Source organism: Chelmon rostratus, chromosome 6 (assembly GCF_017976325.1).
Source record: "Chelmon rostratus isolate fCheRos1 chromosome 6, fCheRos1.pri, whole genome shotgun sequence".
Taxonomy (NCBI): Eukaryota; Metazoa; Chordata; class Actinopteri; order Chaetodontiformes; family Chaetodontidae; genus Chelmon; species Chelmon rostratus.
In genome coordinates, this window is record NC_055663.1 from 6548987 (window position 1) to 6563477 (window position 14491).

The window sequence follows — 14491 nt, forward strand, 5'->3', positions numbered from 1 at the left end:
CAAGTGCAAAGAGCAACTGCAACCGTGCTGTCACCTCTCCGTTCTCTCCCCTTGGTGTTTTTTCTCTTCTCTTCCTCATTCCCTTTATATTTACTTTACCTTTATTAGCAAATTAAGATGAAATGGCTGAAGGAGTACAGGACTATTCTGATGAATATTGGAAACTACTGGTGTGCTAATAAGCATGGCCATTGTTTACACTAGGGGGTGGAGCAGGGTAAAATGAGGCATGTCCAGTGCAGACAAGTTCTCAAGGGTACGTGTAAGGTGTTGTATATGTTACGTTGGGTTTCGCTCTATGTCCTGGATCTCTTCTGGGGGTTGCCCTGACTTCGAAGCAGCTATATATCCTAAACAATTAAGATTAAAAGGTGAAATGCTACCAAGTAAGATTAAGAAGAAAGTCCAGCTCCTAAATGTACTGTATCTGTACCTGGAATAAAAATGGACTATTAGACTATTAGACTATTAGAATTTCTTTCAACAAATGAATTACTGGGTATATGGCGGGCAGTATGCCCTAAACCTACAGACTGCAAATATCATTCATATACTAAAAAAGCATAGCTGAACAGACTACTTTTACAGGGCTAGGAAATGTAATATTAACACAAATTCACAATATAATCATATCAGATCACGCTGCAGTCACATGTGTTATGACAGCTTCAGGAAATAAATGTTGTATTTGTTTAATATCAATAGACCTCCAATAGATAGTATATGGGAAGCATTTAAGGTGTATATAAGAGGGATGATGATATCATTTTCAGTTAAAAAGAAGCCAGAACTAGAGTGACAGAGTGGACAAATCAGCCAAATACTGAAATGTATAGAAATCTGATGTAATAACATAAAATCAGGTTCAAGTTCCAATCTCTAAGAAAGGACATAACAATATTAGAAAGTAAAAGCACAACTGACAGCTTTCTTCCAAAAACAGGTGGCAGGCATGGATCAGTTACCAAAAGAATTTTATTCAATACTCTGGACACAGATTAGCTCATTACTTTTAAATATCATTAATAATACATGGAGGCACCATGTTGTCCCACAAACACTGTAACAAGCAATTATCAATGTGATACCAAAACCAGGACGGAGGGTAATACTCCATCTGAGTGTCGACCATGAAATCACGACCAAAGTCCCAAACAATCCAACAGCCAAGGTACTCCCAGGTATAATTCACTACAATCAAACCTTCTTTATACAAAACAGAACCCTTAAAACAAATATTAGAACCTGTTTTTCATTAAAACAATATCCCAAGACTCAAAAAGTAGACTTGACACTGATGGTGGTCCGTGCAGAGGAAGCTTTAGACGCCCTGGAATTAGAAATGTTTGAATTACTCAAGAAAAAACTACCATGATAAAGATAATTTATAAGTCACCAACAGCACAGTTTCATATTAACGGATCTTAATCTGCAACATTTAGATTAAACAGAGGCACGATACAAGGCTGCCTGTTACCTCCCTCCTTACTCGTGCTGGCAATCGAACCTTTGGCTCAGGGAATTAGACAGGCCGAGGAAGTGAGAGGCAGAAATATAGATTAAGAAAAATATAAATTGGAGTTATTTGCTGGTGATTTGATGTTATTGTGTATTTAACTAATACTAGAACATATCCTTTAAAGGCAAGAGTTCATAGATGATTTCTGCAAAATATCATGTTATAAGATAAACATTAAAGAAAAATGAGCTGATTAAGGATCTTGTGACGTTCCAGAAGACTTTTTCCAATTTCAATTTTCAAGTGAAAAAATGAAAAGAAACCTAGGTTGCAATATGAGTTCTGAAAAAAAACAATTATACAAAGATAATGCTCTGTCTCTAAAGAGCAAACTGGAAAGCGGCATTAACAAATGGTCCGCCCTGTCCACTAATGAAACAGAAAGGACAAATCTGTTTTAAATGATGTGTTTACCTCATCGTCAAAAGGCAAGAACAGAAGTCTTCAATTTCCTAATTCAGAACAGCTTCAGCCTCACAGCTGTTTTTAATAGATTGTATAATTAATAACTCGTCTGAAGAACCCTGCACAACCTATTTACATCTATGTTTACAAAACACAATATCTCACTTTGTTATAAATAGCACATTAAAATCCTGGAACACGTTTGAAAAAATATTAGGAGTGCAATTTAGTATCTCTACAAACACACAGACTGGAATAATCCATCAATAAAACTCCAAAATGTGGAGATGAAAAGGGCACTTGGAGAACAAGAAGAATTAAACATTCATTAGATATAATTATACCTAACAGGCTTCCAACATTTACTGAACGTCAGAACAAATTCACATCAACGAATCAAGAATTTGTTTAAATATTTCCAACTAAAAAAATGGATTAGTGAAAACTTCCATTTACACTATGATTCGGTGTCAGGACCCTTTGAGGATGATCTGTTTAAAGAAGGAGAACAATGTGGGCAGAATAAACAGCATGGTGAGAGAAATGCTTGTCTCTCACTAACAGCACTGCCACAAATGAAAATCTATACTTAATACAAATTGATGACTACAATATTCAAACCACACTGGAGATAAAATTCACATATTTTATCTAGATTCGCTGTTCAGTGTGTCAAATGTGGCTCCATCAAGCATTCCTTCTGGTTTTGTAGAAAAGTGAGTGAAGTGTGGAATGAAATCCAAGAATAGATATCAATTATTTGTAAATCAAAAAGCCAGCATCCTCAGCTGAGCTGTGCTGAAATAAATAAGATGTTTACTGTTTGCTTCACAGATTATGTTTCCCTTAGGAAGTTCATTTGAGAACAATGAAAATACACAAAGGCCCCAACTTTATAAACAGATTTGGAGAGAACTGGTGAGAAATGATTTGCCTGAAGATAAAAATAAAGCATTTTTAGGGGTGGGGAAATTTATGAGGCCCTATAAGACTTAGAAAATAACTTGTGGCATTGGCTGGGAAGGGGAGGGGGGGGTCCGATGGAGAACACTGGACAAAGAATCAATGTGAAATGTGTGTGTGTTATGTTTACAGAAGGTAGGGGCTTGGGCTGAGAGGTATATGTGTTCTGTACCATGAATGAACATATTAATATTTCCTGTTATCAGCCTAATATCCTTGGATCGTAAATAGTATCTTATACAACCTCCATTCCAAAAAGTTGGGATGCTGTAAAACCTGAATAAAAGCAGACTGCAAGTATTTGCATGCAAACTGCTCACAACAACAGGTTTACAAAGTGTACCTGTGCCCATGTCAAACATTGAATATATTGTCTTTGTACCGTTATCAGTTGAGTCAATATCAATATGTCAAGTGGGATTAGCTAATGATCACTTTCTGTATTATTTGTGTTTTACGCAGCGTTTCAACGTTTTTGGAAGCGGGATTGTCCCTCAAGGTATTTCTATATTTGTTTGTTGGTGAGATGTTGTAAGTTAACATTAAGGTGGAAGGCAGGACATTAAATAAAGATAATTATTTTCTTAAAAATAACGACTTAAAACAGCCAATACAGCCTATACAGAATACAGACTTCAGTCCCATGTAGTCTCTTGGTATGAATGTCTTTGTCTTTCACGTTTTAACCATCACTTGGATGCTCTGTTTTAGCTTGTAGCCAGCTAAACTGATATGGTTCCTGTGGCACTAGTAGATCTATATCAAGTCTCTTCTGTTCTTTGTCACTGTTAACAGTCCTGTACCCAAGCAAAGACATGGCCCCTTTACACACTTCCTGGATGCGTTTGACCTTGTTGTAGGGCAGCACGCTGCGCCAGGCCTGAGAGACGTCGGCAGCGTTTCGTGAAGTAATTTTGAAGGCTTCTTTCTTGGTGCCTTTGCCTTTTCCGTGGGTCACCCTGTAGATCCATTCCCCCAACTGACTGGTCATCTTCAGACCTACAAAATTATACATGTCTTTTATCTCCTCAAGTGGGTTGCGCGCCACGTCCTCATAGCGGACCATTTTGTAGCGGCCTTTAAGAAACGGTGGGGGCTTCAGGACGGCCCTCTCATTGATGCGCACATGGCTACGGCAGATCTCCTGTATGACTTTATACTGCACCTCGGCTGCTGGCGTGTTTCTCTGCTCCAAGACGATGGCGTCGTCATTCACGAAGGCTCTGGCTGACTGTTCTCGAGACCGCACCACAGCCCGAGGGTCTCGGACCAGGTGGATGATGCGGAGATCTAGGCTTGGGTCTTGTAAGAGCGGGTAAAGGGATTCCAGCTCAAAAAATCGCACTTCTTTTAACACCACATGACTGTAAGTGGAACAGGCCTCCTCCACCACCCGCAGACCTAAGGCATCACATGTCTGGGAGCACAGAGTCTGGTTGCTGAACTCGTTGCGCGGTGTGAGAGGACAGACCGGTGGTGAGCACAGTGCTCGACTGTGACTCCACATAAACAAGGAGGACACATTGTGGCGCTCTGACAGGTAGGCCTCCATCGCAGAGAAGTCACATTGGAATATGCTCCGTAGTAGATCCCTCACAGCCATTCGGAGGACCCGCGCACCAGGTTTCTGTAGTCTGGTCCACACATGCCAAGCGGGCTCCATAAGGTAGAAGACAGACGGATGCTGACTGAACACCTGACCCAGGAAGGACGAGCCCGATCGCCACGATGACAGCAGCAGAACGTGAACTTTGCCATTGGAGGGGGCAGGTTCGCAGGGGCTGAGCTGGACGTACCAGCCACAGAACAGCACCACCGCTGCCCCCTGCAGGATCACCAGGAAAATCATAGTGCTGAGGTTCACTCTGCAGCGGGGCATGATGGCGGGAGGTCGCTGTCAGTCTGTGGTGCTTGATGTGGATCTTTCTCTTTATCGCCCTCTGTGGGGCCACGTGTTGCCTCCGCCGCAAGAAGACAGGGCTGAGGGTGAATGAGAGAGTTGGACTGAAGGAGAGAGAGAGAGACAGAGATATGTTGAACAGGAAATGTGTGTTTCCACAATGCACAAATCAGATCTTGGCAACTGTTAAAATTGGTATAATACACTAGATAATGTAAAATTAGGCCATTTTCATCCTAAAAAGAAGTCAAAGTACCTTCATAAAACTGGCTGTTGAGACAAAAGTAATGTCTTTTGACAGTTTTTGTAGTTTTAGTTTTAGTAAGTTAGTTTCAGTAAGTAAAGTTTCTTTAGGTTGTACCTATCGAAGCAAGCTTCACAAATTGCATGACGAGTTGATAAAAACAGAGCTAAAGGCCAACGAACTAAGACAGCAGACACAACATCAATGAGAGATCAGTCTGTAGAAGAATTTTTCTCTCACTTCACTCTCTTCAGTCCATGCTGCTGACCGTTCCTAAGTCTATTTGGCTCCACTTTTTCAATAATTTTGGAGATGAAAGGCAGTGGCTCATGAAGAGGGATGGTTTGCTTTAAGAAGTGTTTGAACTGTAGCCTGCCTGAAGTCAGATGGGACGAAGCCAGTGGAGTCTAAAGAATTAAATGGGGCCACACATGTTGGGCCATAGGTTTGGCCCAACATGTGTGGCCATACAGTGCACGGCATTTCTTCAGTGAGTGGCCAGAACCTGCTGTCAGAGCAAAAGCAAGTCATCCCACCCTACACTGAGGAGGTCTATCGGCTTTAGTCCATATGAAAATTCCACCTCAGTGAATGTCAGTGAGGGCTTGATTTGCAGGAAGCACTGGTGAGATATGAGGAGGGTGGAAAACACAGGACAAAGGTAACGGTAACTAAGCATCCAACAAGAGCACTCTCCTTGTCATCTGATCTGGGCTGAAAGACAGACAATGCTACCATTTGGAAGCTGTTATGTCGCGATCCTGACTATTGTTGGATGATATACTGCTGGTGCGGAGCTGTGGGTGGGCCCGATCAGAAGGCTTCCTTTGAGGCTGGATCATCCAGTAAGTAGCAGTCAGTGAATACTGTTTAAATTATGTGACTACCTGGCCAATAAAAATAAAAATTAATTGTGTCTCTTGCCTTGTGTTTACCACATGATGACGATGGGTCCGATTTTTTTTACGTGGCAGTGCATTTCTCAAATACAAGCAGCCCCTGCTTTTAATGTAGGCTGAGGTAGAAATCATGGTGAAACAAAGCAATCTGCTTCAGTGTGTCACAAACAGATGTCGTGAGGAGCATGAAGAAGAGAACACTTGTTTTAATGGCATCGGTCGCGACATACACACTTAACTCAAGAGAATTGACTGAGTATTTAAACTACAATGAAATAATTTCTTTCAATCTTATTTTCAATCTTATTTTTATTGGGTAGTTTTGGGTGGGTGCTGATATTGCTGTGTAAATGTTCAAGTTGTTCAAGTGCCATTTTTTTACATTGCTGAGCACGTTGGTGCTGGTGTGCCTCTGTCCACACACTTGATTAATGATCAGCTGTGTGTCAGCCACCGTGCCAAGCTATGCGATGCTGTTAATGTTCGTCTTGGTGCCTGTAACAATACTCTTTTTTATGTATGAGGCTTATATGATTTAACTGTGGTACATTCAGGCAAGCATAGCTATTTTTGATTGTGGTACAGCATGTGTTTCAGGACCTATTAAGCTCATGCAATGCTTGCCAACCCTTTAGATTTTCATGGCCCTCTTCTTCCTGTTCTCCTGGAATTTCAACTTCTGAGTCACATTAAGCCCCTCCTCCTCACAGAATGCACGCTTATCCAGTAACACATAAAGAGCTTTACATTATAAATTCATGGGATTGTTATTAAGATCAGCTCTGTGATTATAAAAAGACCAGAGGAGCAGAACCAGAACACGCTTCTGGTGTGAACAGCCAGGCTACTGCCCGTGTGAAAACTGACTTATCGCGGCGTTTGTGACTCCTGTGTGTCCCTGGCGTTAGGTGCTGTGTCCTAGTCTTATAATGGCAGGGGACACCCAGCTATATATTTGCAAAATTCGGGTCAACAAAAACGATCGAGGTCATGTCTATATATCGTACAATAAGTCAATAATGTAATTATCGTGACAGGCCTATTTGGAAGTCAACATATCTGCAGAGTAGTTTCAGATTTATTTTCATTTTTTGCTATTTTCTAAAATACCTTCACTAACTACGCCTCCTCGGAGGACTCTAAATGAGTTCATTAACAAAACAGTTTATAGGGGGAAAAGACGAAAGAGCCACAGTGTTGTGGACTGTCCTTTGTTTCCAGTGGGAGACCAAGACAACTGCTGCCTGTGGGGATCCATGCAAGTGTACCATAATCTGTCGTGCTCACTGAACAAGCCCTGACACGATCTCCTCACCTTCAGACCCTAAGGATACAAAGATAAACACCTGACATCATGGCAGCTCCTTCTTCCTCTCTCTTCCTTCCTATCATTCAGCCTCAGCTCTCATCTATAGCTGGTATTATTCACACCATAAACGCTCTTCATGCTATCCAGTTTAAAGTTACATATTTACATTCCCTGCTTTTGATATATAGATACTTTGTATTTTGTCATGTGTCTCATTGGCAAATTTGACTATTTAGTGAATCATTCTGGAAGGATTTTCTAATATCCTTGAGTGGCCTAACAGAGTGGTCTATTTAGTGTAGTTACAGAAGTTTAACTTTACAGCATCTCACATCATGGCAAGACTTGGTTTACAACAAAGTCATAATCAGGTCATGAAAAACAAAAATACACCTTGAGTTATGGCTGACAATTGTTTTTTCCTTTGCCAATATTAAGCCATTTTTAACAAACTTGCAATTAAAAGTAATATTTGATAAAAAATCATCTCTAGAGATGATTTACGTAACATATTTATTGGTGCGTCACTACTACCAGAAGCACACACAATGATGACGCCCATCTTGACTAACCCTACCCTGAGTTACTAATTGACTGATGTTGCTGCATTAACAAAAGAACTTGTAGAAACAGTCCAGCCAGTCATTCTGGCTGAGTCTCTGGGCCACAGCAGGACAGTTCCAGTCCTCGTGAGTTGCCGCATACTGCAATTCCTGTAAGTGGGTGTGGCTGTGGTTCACGGGGACTGGATCCAGGTAATGAGCAGTTTCAAACAACTTTCTATTTCCTTGAAATCAAGACCACACTGGATTGCTGAACGGTGTGACAACCCAGGATTAATGTTGCATGAAACAGCACTGCAGCGCTGTTGAATAAGCTCCAAAAAATCCAACAGGAGATGGCTCACCATCCTAACTAATTCTGTTAAATTAGCCATATTTACAGACAATATCAAGCCACTTTTTTCCATTGCACCTCCATTATCAAGCAGCATGAATTATCACAGAATCTGTTTATGCAAACATGAGCATGACTGGAGTCACTGAAATGAAACCTGCCAACAGTGGCATGGAAATGTGTCTTTAGTTGACTTATTTGAAGAATTTGCAAAATTGCAATTGCGTCCCCAGTTAATCGTGAGTTAATCATTAACAGGGCACAGACCTGGTGCAGGCAAATAGGCTCTTCTCCCTCAGTGCAGAGACGAAAATCTGATTCCCAGCAGTTGTGGCTGGCTGATCAAACACAACTGTCAGAGGGAGGCAGGTGAGGTGTCATGGTCTGGATGCTCACCTGGGATCATAATCATAAGTTTGTAATCATGTATCATAAACTTTACTGTTAGCCCTAGGACTGGACCTCACCATACTTCCATAGGTGGTTGTTAAAGTTTTAGTGTCACAGCACAGTTAGATGAGCTTTGTCTGATGTTGACATATTTAACATACAGAGTGGATTCACACTTTACCTCCATGACCCTGACACTCAGCACGGGACACCTCGAGGGTGCTTCAAGAAAAAAAAGTCTCAGGCAAATGTAAAGTTTTGATTTTTATCAGTGAAAGGAGCCCAGTTTTCACTCCCATCTCAAGGCCAGTGTTCCTGCAGTGTTTGCCGGCGGCAACCTCACAAAACCCCCTGAACGGGCGTTCCGGAGCTCGCTGTGTCTACATGGGGGGTTAGCCACGAAACGAAAGTGTTAAATAAACTTTTCGAGTTAGTTCCAAGTAAAGATAACTACCTGAGTGCGTTTAGTCACCAAATAAGCCGCTAGTTTTAGTACATTTTAGGGGGGGAAAGGACGAAATTACTGATGCGTTGTCCCAAAGAAGTGAGTCCGCAGGCTTCTGCCCACCGGACCCCCGAAAACTAGCAACACAAAAACCGGTCCTGGCCGAGGAGGAGGTAGTTTACTTCTTTTATTTTACCAGCATTTAGCGGATATATCTTACCTTTGGCTTCGTTTTCAACCGTGGTGCCAGTCGACAGAGCCGGTGCGCAGTGCTCCGTCCCGACGCCCCGCGGTCCTCTCCTCTCCTCCTCCCCGTCCTCGGCCAGCGGCTGCTCGGCTACCTCCGCCGCCCGCTTGTGTACAAAGCGGTGTTTTGAGACGTGGCCAGAGGCTCTGCTGAGCTGACTGGCAGCGGGCTGGGCGGGGGCTGGTGGTCCGAGATACAGGAGGGTGGCGGGTGGGTGGGTGTACTGGAGCGGGCGGGACCTGAGCCAGCTCATTCAGTGTCCCAGCAGCGGGAGGACAGGAGCACCACGCTGCGAGGTAACCTCTGAGGGACCGCGGTACATCTGCTGAGCCACGGCGAAGTTCATAAAGCCTCAGCAGATCTGGATCACTGCACATTTACCCTCCCCTTCCCAACTCACAGCACTGTCATAAATCACTGTCAGCCCCAACAGTAAGGTTAGGCTGCATTAACCAACAATACAGCAATACAATGATACTGCATGATGCAGGTCTCAGGCCCAGGTACTATTAATATCGTCCCGCTTTACTGGCATATTATGCAAATCTGCTCAGCATATTTGCATGCATGGTTTCTCTCAAACAAATAAAGCAACGTTCTGATATCTGCAAAAAGCTGTAAACATTATAATGTTCAAAGACTTAATGCACATTAAAAAATTGCCTAAATTTGTCCCATTATGTACATGACTTAAAGCCTCAAAATGCTGTGGATGACTGTTACGGTGTAGATGGATGGGAAACTGAAGTTTGATCTGTGTTAGTCACTCAGTTTAACAGCTGGTTAACAGTAACTGCACATTCCACAGGTGAACAGGTTCACTGGGAACAGGTGATTGTATCAAGACCAGGTCTGAAAGAGGAGCACTCAGAAGGCTTTGTCATATCCCGATCTCATTCTTTGATCACGTTTCCAGTGCTTCATTTATTCATTCAGGGCTTCTTGTTTTAGTTTGTTACTTAGCTCTGGTCTCATTACAGATTTTACACACAAAGTTAAATTGTTTCAAAGTGTCTTGGACTTGTCTGATGTGGAAACTCTGCAAGTCTGTGTGCGTTGTCCTTCATGGTGGACATTACCAAGAAGCTCTCAGAGCTGAACCTCCAGCAGCTCCTCAGCTCGCTGCTTTCAAATGTGAAGTCATTGGAAGTGAATTAAAAGCAGTGGCAACTGGAAAGAGGAAACGCTGCATTTTCCTACAGCAAGAACAAGAAAAGTCGCGGCAAGAAAAGCCACCATGACATCTGAATGTGCTGCTGAGTGTAAAACCTCCTTCAGGAACTTGGCAAAAGGTTTCAGGACATGAAAAATAAACACAAGAAGCTGAACATATTTGTTTGTGGATCTGGCTGATGAACCTACATACAACTAAATATTCAAGCTGCAAACAAGCAATGAGCCCAAAGCCAGGAGCAGCCTCCCTCCCTCTGCTTGTGCTCCAGTGTCAGCGCTAGAACAAATATCCAGGGTGGGACAATGTTTAATGCACGTTGGCACCAAATTACAGGCAAGTGGTAATGTAGTCGTTCATAGTTTAAGCGAAACCATTAAGTGATCTGCACCCCAGAAGAATATTTTAAGAAAGACTTCACAAAAATATCGCATCCTCGTCACTTTCCTAATATTCTGATTATAACGCAAGTGCAAATCAATTAGGTGTAAATGCAAAGACACGCACGTTTTGCATTGACTGAAGAATGAATACCGTGCACCGTCTAGTACAGGCATGTCCAAACTATTCCATGAAGGGCCGTGTGGCTGCAGGTTTTTGTTGCAAAAGGTCACCTAGTTATTAGCTTAGATTAAGTGAGTCCAGCCTGGTGTGCTCCTACTTTGGTTGGATGCTGAAAACCTGCAGCCACACAGCCCTTTATGGAATAGTTTGGACATGCCTGATCTAGTATGACGTCATTATATAGACTGGCCTCTCACACAGAAGGTAACACATAATGAGGTCACAGCGAATTAACAGCAAACGAAGCATCAGAATAATCTGGTTGTGCCCTGTGCCTCCAAAAAGCTTTACAGTGGATTTCATTTACCACAGTCATAGGTAGACTCACATAGGTAGACTGACATGCTTTTATTCAACCGAGGGGGCACCAGAGGAGGATAGATTTTGGGGGAGGGGATACTGTTTCTTTTCGTGTTTTTATTGTGGAGTGAAACTGAAAGGAATTGGCTCTGTTTCTGACTGGTTTTGAGTTGTGTGTAACAACTTGAGTGACGTCAACCTCTACAGAGTCAGTTTTCTTCATAATTATATGTCTTTATAATTCTAATTATTTATAATATATTTCCCAAATTTCCCTGTCTGGGTATAAATAAAGTTTTTATCTTATCTTTATCTTATAAGTCAGAGCTTCAGCCATTATTTGGCAAGCTTGGTTTAAGTATTAGCAATCATGTTCCTCTGACTTTATGAGGACGGTCACTCAGCAGGTGCAGTCACACTACAAGAACCAGCTACCGCTAGTGGTTTTGTAGATTCCAGTTATGAAAATGGGAATGAGCGTTGACGTTACCACCAAGCTAGGCACCCTGTAGCAGAGGCAAGCGCAGCCATCACAGTGCTGGCTGTCCCATCATCTCCCCTGCCCTCTCGTCCCCTGCTGCTGGATCCCTGCCCGCGATCATTCAGCCTGCTAGCTTCCAGTCTGCACCGCGGCCTGCTAGCATTCAGCCTACGATTGTGGCTTACTGCCCACCTTACCTGTGCCTGCATTTCCTGAACCCCAGGAGCTTTCTATGGATCAACTGAGAATTTCTGATTCTTGCCTGTTGCATTGGTTTGACTGTTTAAATCAGAAGGCAGCGTGGTTGTCCACTGATCAGAAGGTCAGTGGTTCAGTTGGAAGATCCTGAACCTGATAGCTGTGCCGTCAGTGTATGAGTATGTGTGTGAAGTTGGTATCGCACCTGATGAGCAGGTGTATGAATGTGTATGTGTGTGAGAATGGGCGTTCCATGATAATCTTAGCAAATATGATCTGCTGTTATACATTAACCATATGATGTTATCAAATATGATGCTATGTTATAGATTGGCCATATGATTTTCAAATATGTGCTGTTATGATGATCTTATCAAATATGATGTGCAGTTCTGGATGAAATCACCCAACTTCACATAAAATACAAGTAGTTGAAATTATCTTCACTTCCACCAACAACACTTTGCTTTACACTTTACCAAAGAATGACATTTAACTTTGTCATGTTGATTTTGCAAACATTCAGGCCAGCTATTACCATAGCACTCTCATTCCCCATTTGCACAATAATTTAAAATAAAAAGTCATATCACACACACAAAATTTTTTCGTATTTTCTCTACATGTGACCCAACACAGGATAGAGGTATAAGAGACGTAAGGACTCTGCCAAGTGAGAAAAGCAAGAAACATTCAGCATTCAGTTCACAAGCAGGTTTATTATTTCAAAGGTTGGGACAGTGTTGTGGATTACCTGGATGAAAAAGAAAAAAAAGAAAAAAAGTAGGACCTTTAGACTTCCTTTGGTTCAGGTTCAAAACATTTTTACACATCCCAGCATGCAAATATCAACCAATACAAGACTTTAAACAAACCTAATAAAAGTCCAGCTACTATACCATTAGGTGCAAAGGTCTAACAGTGATGGGAAGTTGGCAGGTCCAACATCAGTAGGGTGACCTAGCAATAAGCCCAAAATGGCCAACCAAACACACAGGCCAAAGAGCACTGGAGAATCAGCTCAGGCAAAGAAGCATCTGCCCTTAAATCTGAAAAAGGAAACATGGCAAAAGTCAATTATGTCAACTGGCAATGACACCTTGGAGAGTGTAACCCTCCTACACCACCATACCAGTTTGGGTTACCTTGCTCAATAGAGGCCCTGCTTACAATCAGGACCAATAAAGATCACTGGCTCTCTACTGCAGCTCAAACAGGGGACAAGAGTCTTTTCCTGAAGGATTAGATTGAATATATCAGCAACAATATTATGATGAGAGAAGTAAACCAAGACCAGATGGGGCTGGAGAGCAGCGTACATCCAGGTGGATCACTGGGACACAACCACACAACAATATATGCTAGAAAATAAGTCAGACTCCTAATAATGTAATTATAATTCAACACAACAAATCTTCCTGCACAACTCTCCCTAACCTGTACAACAAAGGTAGTTCCACCACACATTCACCAAGCCTCAGACAAAGAGAGGCACTAATGACCCACACCTGTCTTTATAAAGACAGCAGCTCTGTCTAACCCCACCTACAAGGAGTGGTGCTCTCAACCTAGTTGCTGGACCTCACACCAGATTAATACTGAACACATCAAAACTATGAAACAGCACTGTTTTTCCTTCTCTGTGCGGTCCAACTTATCCCAAACCATCTCAGCTGGGTTTAGGTAAGGTGATTGTTGAGATCAGGTCATCAGATGCAGCACTCCATCACTCCTTCTTGGTCAAGCTCTCACATAATCAGTTTTGGGTCAAAAATCTCTGTCTCTGGACTCATCAGACCAAAGCACAGATTTCAACTGGTCTAATGTCCACTCTTTGTGTGTCTTGGTAGTTCTCTTCTTGTTGTTGGTCTCCCTCAGCAGTGCTTTCTTTGCAGCAATTTGACCATGAAGACCAGATTCACGCAGTTTCTTTTGAATTGATGAGGTGAGGTGTGTCTGCTACTTTCTGTAGGCTTTAATCTGAGGTGCCATATATATATATATATGTATATATATATATTTGAGTTGCTGCCATGTGATTGGCTGACTAGAAATTTGTGTTAACGAGCAGACAGGAGTATATATATATATATGTGTGTGTGTGTGTGTGTGTGTGTGTGTGTGTGTGTTGATTAGACTACTATGTCTGATTTGTAAATAGCAGGACTGAATTAGACTCTTAGTGTGCCAACTGAAGTTGAAGTACTGATCCAAAACAATTCATTCTAGCTGAGTGTTTCATGTTAGTTATTAGTGGTCCAAGGTGGGGGCTGACAGTTTTAAAAATATGATCATGACCAATAACAAGGGCTTCAGTCCTTCTTAGTATTTGTTTGCAATACATAAACTACATACAACAGACTACTGTCTAATACTTCTCAGCAAAAATGTAAAGACAACAATAAGATGGCAGCATGTCAGAACCTGCCATGTAACTAAAGTGTCCCAGCTTTAGAACCATCCACCACAGGTGACCCAGGTTATACGAGGATGATCGAGCTATCAAAGTTCATTCAGTCATCATTTTATAGCACAGGGCTGCACAATGAACTTCCCCTT

At 42.1% G+C, this 14491-nt stretch overlaps 1 protein-coding gene across 2 annotated transcripts; it reads right to left on the reverse strand.

The window, feature by feature from the left end:
- Positions 1-993: 993 nt before the first annotated feature.
- On the reverse strand, positions 994-9315 carry chst6 (carbohydrate sulfotransferase 6). Of its 2 annotated transcripts, XM_041939282.1 has the most exons (3): positions 9192-9277; positions 8404-8532; positions 994-4891 (listed from the first exon to the last, which is right to left on the reverse strand). In XM_041939282.1, exon 3 carries the CDS (start codon positions 4764-4766, stop codon positions 3570-3572), a length of 1197 nt encoding a protein of 398 aa, XP_041795216.1. In that variant the 5' UTR covers positions 4767-4891; positions 8404-8532; positions 9192-9277; the 3' UTR covers positions 994-3569. The 2 variants fall into 2 exon arrangements, with proteins under 2 accessions (XP_041795216.1, XP_041795215.1); XM_041939281.1 differs by lacking the exon at positions 8404-8532 and having other exon boundaries at positions 9192-9315.
- Between the last annotated feature and the right edge of the window lie 5176 nt (positions 9316-14491).